Raw genomic sequence first — 16,369 nt, 5'->3', positions numbered from 1 at the left:
ATAGAGAACCTGGAACTCCTATTGACTATGAACAACCTGGTAGAGCACTAATACAGTCCACGTTAATAAACAGGTCAAGAGAAGCTACACCCTTGTTTCCAAACGTCATAAAATCCACAGGTGTTTCTGTCCATTCTTCTGCTCTGAGACAAGAACTAAATACAGTGGGTCTGAAAGAATGTGGAGCTTTACTGAGAAAAGCACTGACCACTCTAGAGTCTTGAGGAGAAGTAGAAAATACTCATAAGACTGAGCTTTGACATATGTGTGTATATATATAGTTGTGGGGACCTACGCTTCCATTTTAAATATGGATTAATAAATGAATGGATTTATACAATAATATGAGGTGTATATACTCATCTAACTCCTAAATAACAGTATAATATAATGACTCATAATATCTGTGAAGCTGAACCTACTGCTAAGGCTGGTTTAAACAGAGCACTGTACTGATCTGCATTACTCTCCCATTTAGACCCTATGCTCAACATTTTTTTCTCTGCAAAAACATAGATTTATGAACGTTAGCTGTTAGCGATTCAGTTTACAAGGCGTTGGAAGCAAATAGAGGCAGTATACAGGGTGTCGTCGGGTACTTTATGAAAACAAATTGGAATCTGACTGTGTTTAGCTCTCTAATACCTAACCAGGTCGTTGTGCAATAGTCTACATTCATCAAGGGCCGCAGTAACTGACGGACATTTGGACTTTAAGTTAATGTTTTCCTATGCTTTCTTATTGTTACCTCCATTTTTTACAACATAAAGATGCTAGCTTTACGTAATAGTCTTTTACAAATTCACGGTGAAGGGGTAAAATTCCAGATTTTCCATTAACCTCCATTCAAATATTGAAAAGTGTTTTTTCCCCATTAACTATCTAATGTTTTCCCTTCTCCTCTTTGGAGATTAAAATTTTGTCCTGACAGCAACTGTATAGCTTTCCTATTATGAAGAAAGTTTAGAAAAAGACTGTAGTCAAGTAGTCAAATCTGGAACACCATTCATTCATTATCTGTAACCCTTATCCAGTTCAGGGTCGCGGTGGGTCCAGGGCCTACCTGGAATCATTGGGTGCAAGGCGGGAATACACCCTGGAGGGGGCGCCAGTCCTTCACAGGGCAACACAGACACACATTCACTCACACCTACGGACAATTTTTTTTTAGTCGCCAATCCACCTACCAACGTGTGTTTTTGGACTGTGGGAGGAAACCGGAGCACCCGGAGGAAACCCACGCAGACACAGGGAGAACACACCAACTCCTCACAGACAGTCACAGACGAACCCACAACCTCCAGGTCCCTGGAGCTGTGTGACTGCGACACTACCTGCTGCACCACCGTGCCGCCCTCTGGAACACCAGTGAAAATAATATACAGTTCTTACTCTGGGAAAATGGTTTTATATCATATCAGAAGATAAATCGCCTAGTGCTGAACCTATAGCAGTTATTTAAATGAGTGAAATAAAAGACAAAGTCACTACAGTGTCGTTCTGGTGGTCTTTCTGAGTTGTCCTCACCCACCGGTAGCCAAAAGGACTTAAGAGGTAGATTAAACGCGATGATTTACTACTACGTTATGAAGTTACGGGAGTGTGGAGCTTAAATGTAGGCCCACGTTTTGGCTCTTGAGGCTAAAGGTGTAAAATGACAACTTGTGGTATTTATGTAAGTATTAAACAGCTCATTTTTACCTCTGCACTTTTACAAATTTCATAAAAGAACCAAAAAAATCAACTTGAATTTGAATCTCTTTCACAAACCCATGCTGGTGATACTGTACAGACGTTACCAAGCACACCGCATACATATTAGACTCATTGACCTTTTGACCTTATACACGAGACGCATATGTTCCTTTAGCTTTGGCCATTATTCAGCCTCGGAGTGCTCTTAGGCTCACATGGTATACACATTTTAAACAAAAGTCCAATGCAGATGATCAAAAATACAGTTACGTGGTCCCACCGCCAAAGGCTGCGGTTCGCTTCTGAGCTGTCCACGCAATGCCTGACCCTAGCTCTGAGTAATATGCAGTGGGCAGCGTTGGCACAGGGTCAGGCCAGAGTTAGCGGCACTGCTGAATGTTGCTTTTGTTGCCCTGCAGGTATGCGTGTGCATAAAGAGAGATGGAGCGAGTGGGAAAGGAGAGAAAGAGAGAGAGAGAGAGTGCAACAGAGAGAAAGGGAGAGGGAGAAAGAAGGATGTGGCACCAGCGGGACTGAGCTTTGGGAGAGTGTACGAGGCGAGTGTGAGGCACGGAAGATGTATGCAAACCCATTTCTGAACAAATGGGCCAGGCCGAGCTCAAACGCGGAGAGGGGTTATTAGCATCGAACGTACATAACGCGCACATGAATCAAGTCTTAGCCAACCACCAAGCGTGCCTGCACATACCAGAGGGGGCTGACAACCTACGCGCATGGGGAAAGCATTTCTAACTGCCTCTTTTTAATATTTGAGTGACCGGCCTTCCTCCATCACAAAGCGGGCTTGAAGGAAAGCACCATGTCCAGGGTCCATTTCAATTCAGTCGAACTCCATTTGGTCACGATAATGCATCTGTGTTGTGGTTATACCAACACAGCAAAACAAAAAGCTTTCTCACTGTTCACAGCAGTGCTATGGGTGAGGTGTATAATGTAGAACAAGGCATACAGCTGCAGAAGTGCAGGACAGTGTAGAGGGTTACACAGTGTAAAAGTGGTCAAATTGTTTTCGGCTTGGACATATGGATCTCGAAGAAACCTTAAACTGTTGAAAGGGTGTTTACGTTACATTCCTTAACACTTTTTCAGCTTAGCCATAACATTCAAAACTCATCTTCTGAGGAGCTTCTTTACATCTGCATTTTTTATTTATTTCATTGGGTCAAATTTCATTGATCTAATATATTTATTTGAAATCTGCAGCAGGCTAACACCAAAAATGTTTTAGTGAACTAGCCAACAAGGCTAGTTTATAAGGTTTATATAGTTGTGTTGTTTGTTTTATCTCAGGTTCAGTGGTTCTTACTCCGCCCATTCAACCACTCATTGCTCCCTAACTCCTCAACAAAAATTTATAAAATTTCACACACAGAGTGAACAGTTTCCTGGTTAATCTAATAACAGTGTTACAATATTGCATTTATTATATTATTATATTTATATATTTTTATAATCATTTAAAATGTTTGAGAATTTGCAGAAAGAGAAAGGTTAAAAATTTAATTAGAACATATTTTACAAAAAACAACCCCAAAAATTCACCTCTGGAATTCGTAATATTTCACGTTTTGCTTTATCGTAATTCTTAGCTAGTTTTTGTTCATTAACCAAGCTCCCATCCACTGGTGGCACTGTTTCAATAACTCCATGCTATAAAAACAGCCCCATAATTAATTAGCGATAGATAATTAGCGAAACTCTCTTTGGAGTTTACAGTGAGGTTTGTGGTTCCGTTTAGGTTTACAGTTAAGGTTGGCTTTAAACTTACTTTTAAGGGAATTTTAAGGCCGTTTGTTTAGTGTGTGTTGCCAGAAATTCATACATAGTACACATTTCACAAATGCTAGTTATAATTCATGCAAAATTTACAAATCATGGGAATGGTCTTTTAGTTTGAATATGTACAAATTCACTTTGAGACAAATCTTCAAGAATGTTCTTAACGCTTGCAAATCTCATTTACAGAAATGTTTCTTTAAGAAAACATCCACTGCAATGTTTCTTCCGGAACCACAAGTGGTTTGTCGCTGACATTTCTCGAGAAAAACACTTTGACATCTTTGCTTTTTTTACCAACATCATAAGGCAGTACACATGCCACGGAGCTGCAGAGACCGTGCTACTACCAGAACAGTAGTACAAAGAGTTTCACTTCATTTGCAGGTTATGATGAACTATCACTTTGCATCGGTGTCCGCTGCTCACACTGGCAAAACGTTTGGCTGGCTGTCTCATTCTTCCAAGAAGCAGGCCCCTCCAGCACAGAGCACACAGCCAACTCCAGCAGCGGGCCCATCATTTATCCCTGATTGGCCTGAGAGTGGGGAGTGCTGAATTGGTGCTCCATAAAGGGACCAACATTTGCTCCCCATTTTTCCCCATGAAGCCCCAGCACTGCGGGGCCGGCTTCATTGATACAACACACATGGAAAAATTACGGCCCTATTATTTTATTTGCATTACCTGTAATAGGCCACACATTGCTAGCGGTATTTATTGCACCCATGTTGCCAGATTTACTACGGATGTATTATGCCGACAGGCCTGCGCTCTCTCAATCAAAGCTTTTTGTTTTGTGCGAATTTAGAAAACACATATACGCATACATTGTTCTCTGCCTGCGGTAACTAATACAATGTGCCAATGACGTTAGGAGGGTGAGTCACTTCAATATGTTCGAGCGAGATGACCAACACTGGGCCGTGTTTCCTGGACGCAGACTAGGCCTATTTTCAATTTTGGATGCGTGGACGTTGTACACGATGGTCCATTCAAAAAATATTTTGGCTCATTCTGAGTTCTTAGAGCTGGCCCACGGTTTGTCGTGCTGACTAAATACGGCGGACAGAACTGTCCAGAACTAACAGTGCCAAACTGTAGCCAGTCTGTAATTATTATAATATTGCTGTACATTGCAGGACAGCCGGGATTCATCCTCCTTCTGCCACAGTCTCAAACACGACTCTAAAAAGAAAGATTCTTAACAGTTCCTTGATTCCTCACACGTACAAAGGACGGTCCTTTGTAACGGCAAAGGGTCTGTATAGATTTATGGCTTGTTTTGTATGATTACATGGTTCTCCTCAATAATAGTGGAAGATTAGCATATGTTTTTCTTTTTTACATGGTTCTACGTTGCACCAAAACAGGATTCAGGATTGTTGTTGACGATGATTCTACAATTACACTCACATAAAAAAAAGGTGCTGGAAAAGGTTCTTTGCTTAAAGCTGTTGAGGAGCTACATTCAGCTGCTTAAAGAACCTGGAGGTACCTCTCTCAAAGTACCTCAAAGTTCTTGGGTGTATATAACTATATAGTTTATACAGAACTCTTTTAAACTGAGAGTGTTGGATATTTGGCTCTAGAAGACTCTGTAATCGATGTACATCCACTGAACGAAACTTAGAACTAAACAAACCCATTACTAACCCATTACTAAACAAACCCATAGTGGTTCTTCTGTGGCTTTACTTCAAAGGCATTGTAGTTGGAAATAGTTACATCAGAGTTTGGTTCTGCTGAGTAAGACCAACCAGATTACTGAACGGGACCAGGCCACGTCCACCTGAACACAAGGCAGTACACGGCAGCACATTACAACTACTGCTCTTGTCCTACTTTTCCTTCTCTCTTTTCTTTTCTCACGAACACAAGCTTTATTTTCCTGACTGAAGTTGGAATTGCTGGAGATCCTTTCTTTCCTCCCAAAAACGAGAAGTGAAAAAGGCGAAGAGGTCACTGGGCGCCCTCCGTTTTCCATGTTATCCAATTTGATTGGGATTTGGGGGGTGATTCGTGCCGTCGAGTCCCGGGGGAAATAAATGCTTTGATTAATGTAATCCTGAGCAGGGAGCTACCACAAACCACTCTCCTGAGGGAACGCCGCTGTTTGACAAACAAAAACACAGGAGCCACAAACACACGGCGGCTACATCGCGAGAGGAAAACATCACGGCTCACCTTCTGCATTGAAGTTACGCACTAAATTACACTGCTGATGAGTGATTAAAGCTGAATATTGATTCATGCTGATCCTAATCCCAGCGATGTGTATACAGTGACACATATAACCAAAGCTGACTGTCCTGTTCTGGACATTTGAAGGACTAAAGAGTCTAGCAGACAGAGTGATCCCCCACTGGCCTTTGGTTTTTAAGGGCAATCGGTGACCCATAAAGGGCCCATTTGACTCCTACACCATGTTCAGTACATAATCCCATATATACATGTGGAGAAACACCTTTCTAACTTATATCTCACCACTCACAACGTCAGTATGGTGTTACTTACACTGGCAGCTAACATTGTTAATCACCAACTATTAACCCTTGGGAAAACTGAGGCTATTCTGTCTAACAGAAAGAAAACGAGATTGAGAATTATTGTTTTGAGCATATCACACCTGTCCTTAAACAACGCTGACCACTCACATGCATCATTAAGAAGTGCAGGGTCCTGTTTAATTGAATTTATTGCAATTATAAGTTTAATTTTGAAGCAGAAACAATGGTGATACCCAAGAATTAAGCACAATGATTACAAAACAACATGACTTCATTGCAGATACCATAAAAATGCCTTTAATTATCATAATACGATATTTTTTGCCATATCATCCAGCTCTTTTTACTCTGTTAACATTTCGCCTTAAAGTGATCCCCTTTGATATCCAACCACCTCAGCTGAACAGGACTGAGGGGCCAAATGCTCCATCTCCACTCCAAATGAAAACACACGCACAGCCTTCTGTTTTATGACTTAAATGCTATGAATAATTCATACTACACTCAAGCAAATGCGCGCAGGCACTCCCCATGTTTACCAGTTCCGCGCAGCCAGGAATTCGTTTAAAGCAAATTATGATATTTACATGGATTTCCAATAAGGAATGGCACAATCAATAAGGCTTAGCCTCTGCGCTGGTGCAGGAGCGAGGCGGGATGAACGCGAGGCTCTGAGGAGGCAGCACTGAGCCCAGCCCGGCTGGGAATGATGCACTGGGGAGCAGGAGGCGAGAAATAAGGCGGAACGACAGCCACTGAATACCCCACGGGCCGAGGCAAAAGAACAAACACAAGCCAGCGCTGCTTTCACATCCAGAGCCTTCAGCAGCTGCAGACTGATCGGCTTCTTTAAAATGTGTGTGTGTGTGTGTATAATTACAAGTACAAGTAATACAAGTAATTAACGTAGTTATTAAAAAAATACATACGTTATATATACGTTTAAAAAGAGCTTGGATTTTTTTATTTTAATTATTTAATATTTCTAAGGTTTTGCTCGTGTGAATTTGAGTTTAAATGTCCTGCAAGCTCATAATGCGTTTTAATAAACTTATGTAGCATTAGCAACAACAACAACAACAATAATAATAATAATAATAACGCAGTTTGTATTTTCTGCATGATATGAGATACATATGCATTTATTTGAATATAAATCAATAAGCATCAATAAATTATGAAATGCAGTTTAATGTATGCATACTGTATCATCCGTACGTAGCTTGGTATCGCTGTAATATATCCCTCGTGCTATATCACGGAACGTTTATCGTTTTATCGTCTGTAATTCAAATCAAACGTTGGACCTAATTTAAGTTTTTTTTTGGAAGCGGCCCAAACGGGGATGAGAGCAGTCACGTGCGCGCAGCTTTGTCTTTATAAATGATCATAACGCATCATGGCGAGGAAACACTTCCAAGTGTGCTGTTATTGTGTTTATCAAATACACTGCAACCAAGCCTTGTTCATTTCAGTGGCAAAATCCATTAGTATTTTTAGTTAATTGCTTTAAATGCTAATTCCCAACGGGCCCGTGTTTAAAACCTGGATTTAGAGGAAAAACAACGGGTAGAATCCTTTTTGATTGAAGCTAGAATGTTTTCAGTCTAATAGCCGTTCTGTAGGTTTTGTCATAATCACTCTCCTTTATTCCTCTCAACTACGATCAGCTGCATTTCTCTGTCACTTCTGGATTTTAAACTTTCTCACTCTGAATTACAAAATATCTGTGCTGAGTTCAAACAAATGATTTATTAATGCATGAGAAAAACAACATAAACACAAATGAATATCTGGGACAAATATGCATCTGATGATGTTCCAGCGTTGGTGAAATATTTCCCCACGGAGACTGAATATTTCATCTTGTAGCCTATGTTTTTATGGTGGCGAGTTTGGGTCTTATACAACTTCACAGTGACCTGAGCCAGGCGTCCTGACTTAAACATGATCACTTCACGCTAGTTTATTTTTTGCTAACTCGGTTTAATGCTAGCCAACTGGTTACGTTGGTTTAAAATGGACAATATATGGCAAACTAACCTTTATTACTCAGGGTTAAGTATGTGGCACGATTCCAATTGATGTTTAGAAATAGTTTGACAATTTGTCTTAGTGTCACTATGAAATGTTTCGTCAGCTGAATATTAAAAATATACTTAGGTCAAATTTAAGGTTTAAAGCAGCCCTGTTTGAGTTGAATGAATCCAATTCAAGTATTTGTTACCGCATTAATTACCGCATTTGTAAGCTTCGGTTTTTACGGTGTATAAATGCTAGTTTATGCTAGTTTAATATATGCTAGTATGCTATAATGCTAGTTTAATATATATATATATATATATATATATATATATATATATATATATATATATATATATATATATTATATTAATATATATATATAAACAAACTCTCAGTTCATAACAAGGCGCCAATCACTCTCGCGACGAGGATGAAAAAGAGCGACACCTGCCGGTGGACGCCCCACATACGTCACTGTCCAGTGACGGCCGTTTTTTTTTTTTCTTGTTTGTGTTTTTTTTTTTTTTTTTTTTTTTTATCTTTTTGTCTTTGTTCTTTTTTAGAGGCGAGTATCGAAAACGCTACACGGAGACGGACACACGGCCGGCCCAGATAACGTAGCACGGACTACCGTTAAACAATAACGCTGGTAAAACTAAAGAAAAGCCCGCGCGGCTGCTGAGGGGGTCAGAGGAGGTCCGCTTGGCTCTGCTCGATCAATCTTGGCTCGGCTGAAACCGTCTTTCATCTCAACTCCAGTGCACAAACATATAGCTTAATGCGACCACTGTTCCCTCCTTTATTCCGCTCTCCATGGCAACCGCAGCGCGCGCTCCAGCAATGCTCCGACCGCAACGAAGCTCGCGCTCTCACTAAGGCAGCGCGAGACGGCATTTTTACACAGACGCTCCAAAAACGTACCAAGAAACTGAGAGAAGGGATTAAAGCTGACATTTAAACGACTGCAGATACATACAGACATCTGACAGGACCGAACAAGAATGTAAGATAATCCGAACAAGGAAGTATCAAGTTTAGTTTTTACGCTAATAACACTTTAATAACAATTCGCTTGTCTTTATTAACCGTAGTAATCTGGATTTGTTTTAATCGCCTATTCAATCAAATAATTCCATGTCTGGATGTCGTATCTATACGGGCTGAATGTTTATGATGAACCATAAGAAAACCCTGTTTTTTTCGTGAATTTTGGACATTTTCTAAATGTATTTATTTATCTTTTGACGCATATTTGGACTTGTCGTCACCAGGACCTTTACACATAAATAAATTAAACGCCAGGGAGCACTGAACCCTCGAGTCTAGCCTATAGCTGCTCCTCCTGCTCCCTGGTCCTTATAGGTGTGTTTAGGCGGTGTATGTGAATGTGTAGTGGAGTCCCAACTCTACTACAGTCTACACTACAGTCACTCGAGTTTCCTCAAACTTTTCGCCCACAAGAGAACGGATCGATTTATGTAAACGACCCGATATGCACTCGTTCGCGACTACTGCTCTAATTCCACCGAGGCTCCCTCTCTCTTTCCTCCTGTTTAAATTTGATTGATTGCACCCTCGCCATTGGACATTCACTACAAAACCGTGCAGCTTAACCGTCTGCTCGCTGTTTCTAAAGCTAAAAAGGTAACACAGAAGCCCTAAAGCCCTATTGATTGTCTCCGGGTTAAAGCTCACCCCATATATATATATATATATAGTAATGCTTCTAGCTCTCCGAAATTCAAGCATTTCCATGTAACATTTGTGGACTAAAGGGTCAAAGGACTGAGGGTCCGTCACTTACCGTGTGAGGATGCCAGCTACTCAGTCGAGAAGAAAAAAAAACATCACCAACAACAACACAGAAAATAAAAATCTCAAATATAGTTTTCTGCCTCAGCCAGTGACCGTATGTCTCCCTCCGATCTGGTCCTTCCTAAGATTTTCTTCCCTCTGACTCAACTGAGCAGAGCTCTCCTCGGCACCGCTATTATTTTCACTAAAATATATGAAAATTTATGCAAATGAAAATCAGCACTAACTGTTCGTCTCTTGTTATACTTGGGGATTTTTTTTCTTTTCCCCCTCTCTCTCTCTCTCACTCTCTCTCTCTCTCTCTCTCTCTCTCACTCTCTCTCTCTCTCTCTTCTCTCTCTCTCTTTTCCTCACGCTGAAAACAAATGATAGCTATCCCCCCAGCAGGGAAGAGGGACCTTGTTACATTAAAAAAAACAACAACAACAACAAATAAATAATAAACACCCCCTTTTCAGAGGAAAAGTGAAAACTTCAAAAAAAAAAAAAAAGTTGAAGGCGTTAACCGCTTTGGAAACGGTTCTTTTTGGAGCGCGTGCCCGCGCTGTGCTCGTGCCCGTGCCGTGGTCTCTCGTTCGTGGCCGGGCTGGGCGAGAGAGACGTGCTTTGAAAGTGAGCGGGAAAATTAACCGCCCCCCACCTCCTCCCCTAACGAAAATGCTGTATGTTAATGAACACATGCACGGCCCCATGGCGGCGGCCCCTTCTCAACGTAAACAAATCCACGAGGTTCGCTCGTTTTTGAGTCTGATCCAAATTCGGTCTACTGGGGGGAACGTGTGCGTGTTTGAGGGTGGAGTGGGGGGTGGAGGTTGACAGGGACGAGCACTGACGCTCAAGTACACTCCCCGAACCTGCGGAATCAGTAGCAAGCTCCTTCTCTCAGGAACATGACCCTGAAGTAAAATTTTCTCAAAGGACTGTGTGGGAATGCGAGTATTTTGCGGGATATTAGCAAACTAGCATCAGCTAGTGAAGTGACACACTTTGTTTTTACAAGGTGCTAGCTAGTTAGGGAGCAAGCTAGTCCCTCACATCTTTGAATGCTACCTCTCTCTCTCTCTCTCTCTCTCTCTGTCATACCAGCCCAACATTCATCTCTAAAATGCTTTTGTGTTGCTGAAGATTAGCAGATGTAGCTATTTTCTCAGTTCTGCCCTCGATTTGGTTGCCACTGCCACTCTCGCCCGGTTTCAGTGGGGTTTCCCTTAGAGTTTCCGTGTAATTAAATGTAAATACACCAAGTTTTACACGAGCTGTAGACCTATACTTCTAAAAGACCTTTTCTATATTGTACTTCATATTTGCACAGAGCACCCAGAGTTACCACCTTATACAAGGAAAAGTTGCATTTCCGTTGACGTCACAGTGGTCTTGTTCATTAAGGGCACATATGCAGAAGCAGTCCTCACAGAAGATATATCGCGTAAACACTGTTAAAGTCCCATACACGAGCTTACTCTAAATACAGTTTTTATAAACAAACTCAGTTGTGCTGAATTCATTATTTTTGTGATTTATACATATGGACACCTACAGCCTATTCAGCCTATAACGGTTTAGCCCCGCCCATTTGTATGTGACGCTATAAGAAGTGTTTCATTCTTGACTAGTTTCTGAAAGACCCAGAAAACATATCATCAGTCTTAAAGTTATGATTGTTTAAATGGTTATATAAAAAAATAATCATGACTATACAAATAACTCATAGCAACTCAGAGTCTCAGAAGGGGGTGGTAATAGATGAAGAAATACAAAATAATAATAATAATAATAATGGTAAAAGATGTTACTTCTTTTCCGTTTCAATAATTAATCTTTATCATTTTAAGTATTTTCATTGAGCATTTCAATAGAAACTGTATGACCAACCCATATATTACGCCTGTTACATGAAATATACAGACTACCACAGGACTGTAAACGAGTACCCACGTCCAGTTTGATGCTTTTCTTATTTTTTCATTTTATATATATTTTAAGTGCTCATTTATGTGTCTTGGTTTATTTATTTGAATTCAAACGCGACCAATTAGAATGGCCGGAAGGGGATGAGGGCGGGGGTGGGGGCGGGGTCTCTGCGCCTGAAGCGGGCTTCCCTCAAGCTGTCAATCTCGCCTCGGCTGTCCAATGGGTGTGAGGCGTGCGCTCCACTTCCCTGTATTTTGGTGCTGGTGGAGAGGATGGGGTGGGGGGGCAGAAGTGGGTGGGTGGGGGGAGGTGGGGGCAAAGACGCGGAGGCTGCGCGCGGCGCGGGGTAAACATTCGCGTGTCCGCGAGCGCTGAGGGAGGGACGTAGCGGAGAGAGAGAGAGAGACAGAGAGAGCGAGAGAGAGAGAGAGAGAGAGAGAGCGAATGAGAAGGAAGGCTTACAAACGCTGCCTCTGCGCCGTGATACAGGATTGTACTTCAGCCGGAGCGCTTTGGCAGCTTTAAACACATCAAAACAGAACAAAGAGGCAGAGCGTACCGGGCAGCAGCAGCAGCAGCAGCGACAAAAAAAAGAGAAAGAAAAAAGAAAGAATTTGTGCAAAGAAAAGAGAGAGGAGGGAAAAAAGAAAAGAAAAAAGGGGGGATCTGACGAAGAGGAATCTCTCGGCGAGCAGCTTACAAAAGAAAACTGAAGGAGGAGGAGAAGAAGCACGTTACGATATTTTCGCCACTCGTTTGTTTGGACGGCGTATTGTTATTATTATTACTGATTTTTCTTCAAGGGATTTTTGCCTTTCTGAAAGCTGCGAAGGTGTTATTTTCAGCGATTTTTGTTTTAATTTCTTCGTAAAACAACTGCAAAATCGAGGACGACTCTTGACTTCAGATGGCTTTTGGACTTCCACCTTAAAATAAAGAACTAGGAATAATGTTTCGTGTTCGTTTCTATGCGTGAAACTAACTGCGCGGATTTTTGTAAAAACCTTACATTTTATTTAAATTTCATTTCTTTGTTTCTTAATTTTCTCGATGGTGTTGGCCAAAAGTGAGACTTTTAAAGTTTTGAATAATTCATGAGACTACACTTGAAGAAGTGAAAGAAGGGAGAGGAAGAAGAGGAGGTGGAGGAGGAGGTGGAGGAAACATAAAAAAAAAACCGAGAAAGTTTGTACCAAAAACATCAACAACAACAACAACAAAAGTGAGAAAGTAGGGAGGGAGGGGGACGCTTGAGAGAGAGCCCCTTTGCTGAAGAAGAGCAGCGGAAATGGCCACGGCGGCTTCCAACCCGTACCTGCCCAGCAGCAGCATCCTCTCCTCGGGCTCCATCGTGCACTCGGACTCGGGCGGCGGCGGCGGGATGCAGACGAGCGGGGGCAGCGGCGGCGGTTACCGAGGCGAACCGGGGGTAAAAATGGGCGCGCAGGGCGGAGACTTCATGCCCGGCGCCATGGCCGCGGCGGCGGCGGCGGCGGCTGCGAGCAACGGTGCGCACATGCTGAGCCACGCGCACCAGTGGGTCACCTCCCTGCCGCACGCCGCTGCAGCCGCTGCCGCTGCGGCCGTGGCTGCCGCCGAGGCCGCGTCGCCGTGGTCCACGAGCCCGGTGGGAATGGCGGGCAGCCCTCAGGGTGGGCAACAAGGTGGTCAGCAGGACGTGAAGAGCAACAATTCGTCGCGGGACGACTTGCACGCGGCGTCCGCGCTGCACCACCGGCATCTTGGGCCTCACCAGACGCACGCGGGCGCTTGGGCGGCCGCCGCCGCACACATCTCCTCCATCAGCCAGCAGCAGGCGCAGGCGCAGGCGCAAGCGCAGGCGCAGCCGCAGCAGCCGCTCATCTACTCGCAGCCAGGCGGTGGTTTCACGGTCAACGGCATGCTGAGCGCGCCGGGCGCCTCGAGTCTCGTTCACGCGGGGCTAGTGCGTGGCGACACGCCCGAGCTGGAGCACGCGGGCCACCCGCATCACCCCCACCACCACCATCACCACCATCATCACCACCATCATCAACAGCAGCAGCAACAGCAGCAACAGCAGCAGCAGCAGCAGCAGCACCCGCAGCACCACCACCATCACCAGGCTCCGCCAGCCCACCACCATGGCCACGAGGCGCACTCGGACGAGGACACGCCTACGTCCGACGACCTCGAGCACTTTGCCAAGCAGTTCAAGCAGCGGCGCATCAAGCTGGGCTTCACGCAGGCGGACGTGGGCCTGGCGCTGGGCACGCTCTACGGCAACGTGTTCTCGCAGACCACCATCTGCCGCTTCGAGGCGCTGCAGCTGAGCTTCAAGAACATGTGCAAGCTCAAGCCGCTGCTCAACAAGTGGCTGGAGGAGGCCGACTCGTCCACGGGCAGCCCCACGAGCATCGACAAGATCGCGGCGCAGGGGCGCAAGCGCAAGAAGCGCACCAGCATCGAGGTGAGCGTCAAGGGTGCGCTGGAGAGCCACTTCCTCAAGTGCCCCAAGCCGTCTGCGCAGGAGATCACCTCGCTGGCCGACAGCCTGCAGCTGGAAAAGGAGGTGGTGCGCGTGTGGTTCTGCAACCGCCGGCAGAAGGAGAAGCGCATGACGCCGCCGGGAGTGCCGCCGCAGACGCCGCCCGACGAGGTGTACTCTCAGCTCGGCAACGTGAGTGCAGACACACCGCCCCCGTCCATGGACTGCAAACGAATGTTCACAGAGACGTAGAGCAGAAGACTAAGAACAGAAAAGCCTATTTTATATAAGAATAATCACACAAATTATCACGCGAGAGCGTTTTTCCTTTTTTTGATACTGTGATACTGTGAGTGAGACGTGCAGATGTGTTATATATTTTGCACCAAACAGAAAAAGACAGAAAAATGAAAATGCACCCCCACATCACCACCCCCTCTTTTTTTTCTTAAAACACAAAAAGAAACAAAATGCATCCCTTCCCCTCCTCTTCCTTCTTCTTCTCCCCTTCTTCTAACCCTCCCTGAAAAAAACGCCCGCTTTAAAAACATTTTGAAAAAAAAGGCCCCCGTCCAATGTCTTGAACCTAAAAGGCTGTGTCTGCTTTTTCTTTTTCTTTCAGGGACATTTTTTAGTAGATTACTTAAAAGACGCAAGTTTATGCGGGCCGAGCGAGACGGGCGACCAGAGGGTGACAGCTACAAGTTCGTTCCATCAGGTAATTCTGGCGCATTGACTGGAAGCAAGCTTTTAAAAACAAAACCTTGACCACCATCATCTACTACCCCTTGTACCCCCCCACTGCTAGAACCCCCTGTACATGTCCTCCTGTGTTCGAGAGGCAATTTGTATGTGTCGAGATGGGACGTTAAACAACCACCGCCAACAAGAGCAACACCAACAAATACCGGGGAAACTCAAAGTCAAACTTGGCTTCCAATTTCTGCAGAGAGAAGACTGAAGGGGCTCCAACCAACAAACCAAGGAATGGGATTTTTTTTTTCTTTTTCTTTTTTTGCCTTCCAGCCCTTCTTCTGAATACGAACACAAATATAAACACAAACTGATCTCTAAGATCGCCGTTTTTATGTAAAGAATTGACACGGATTTTTTTGGAATTCAAAATATCAAAGACGTTTGAAAAAAAAAAAAAACATAACGAGGGACAGAAATGAGTGACAATTCCTCAGCTGCACTTATTTACTTCTTTGAAAATCCTCTGCGAGAGTGGGGCCAGAGCTGTGGATGTGTTCCCCTCCCCCCTCCCCCTTTATGCTGCCATTTCCAAGCAGTATTCTTTGGTAGGTTTTCATAAACGAGACTATGTAAAGCCGGCAATATATAGATTCCATTAGATCAGATGCTGATCGGAATTATTTACTTTATATTTTTCATTAAAATGCTTTTTTTTGTTCTTTTAATATTTTATTCGGGATACATATGGACTATTCCAAGTAATTTATTTTTCCCCTTAAACGCTTGTAAAATGTTCTCTACCCCTGACTATTATTTTTTTTCCTTTCGTTGTTGAATTCCTTCGCTTTTTCGTTATTTTTTATATTTTCAATTTTTTGTTTTTTTTTTCTTTGATTTTGAAGGAGCACAAATCAATACGAGCTGACTTTGGCTGTAGGTAACAAGGGTATTTTGATGTGATGATTTTGATTGTAATTTAATTTTCAGTAGTGATTCCGTAAGAGATGATTGAGAACAATAAATTTGTTAGAATTGAAAAAAAAACAACTACGTTTGTGTGTTTCAGAGAGCGTGAGTTTATTTTGCGAGTACAAAATGCTTGAGTTCATTTAAACATTTTTAAATGCTGTTTTCTAACCTAGTTTTAAGGTATGAAAAAATCCTAAAGCAATAGCGTTTGGAATAGCTGTCGGGAATATTTCACCCCTGTTCGTCGGTTCCTTATTGTAAAACCTTTGTGCGTTTGTGTTCTGCCTTTCAACAGAAATTATTTCCTCGTTGCGTTTACAGAAACACATTAAACCCTCTTGCTCCAAAACAACATTTGCACTGCACCATTTCACTGTTAAGTAATGGATCTGTGTGAATGCCTTGGTCTGCTGTTACTGTGCAAATCCTGGGCTGCGTAGTGGGCCTAAAAATCCCGCGAGGGAGAAGCTCGAGGTCGTTTGCA

The 16,369-nt window shown here is 43.3% G+C and overlaps 1 protein-coding gene across 1 annotated transcript; it reads left to right on the top strand.

Moving 5' to 3' along the window:
* The first annotated feature begins 12,194 nt into the window (after positions 1 to 12,194).
* pou3f3b (POU class 3 homeobox 3b) lies at positions 12,195 to 15,914 on the top strand. The gene is made up of 2 exons (XM_066664445.1): positions 12,195 to 14,412; positions 14,843 to 15,914. The coding sequence occupies exons 1-2, from the start codon at positions 13,042 to 13,044 to the stop codon at positions 14,954 to 14,956; spliced, it is 1,485 nt and encodes a 494-aa protein (XP_066520542.1). The 5' UTR covers positions 12,195 to 13,041; the 3' UTR covers positions 14,957 to 15,914.
* The last annotated feature ends 455 nt before the right edge of the window (positions 15,915 to 16,369 follow it).

Source organism: Hoplias malabaricus, chromosome 3 (assembly GCF_029633855.1).
Source record: "Hoplias malabaricus isolate fHopMal1 chromosome 3, fHopMal1.hap1, whole genome shotgun sequence".
NCBI classification, from domain to species: Eukaryota; Metazoa; Chordata; class Actinopteri; order Characiformes; family Erythrinidae; genus Hoplias; species Hoplias malabaricus.
This window is presented reverse-complemented; position numbering and strand designations above follow the sequence as displayed.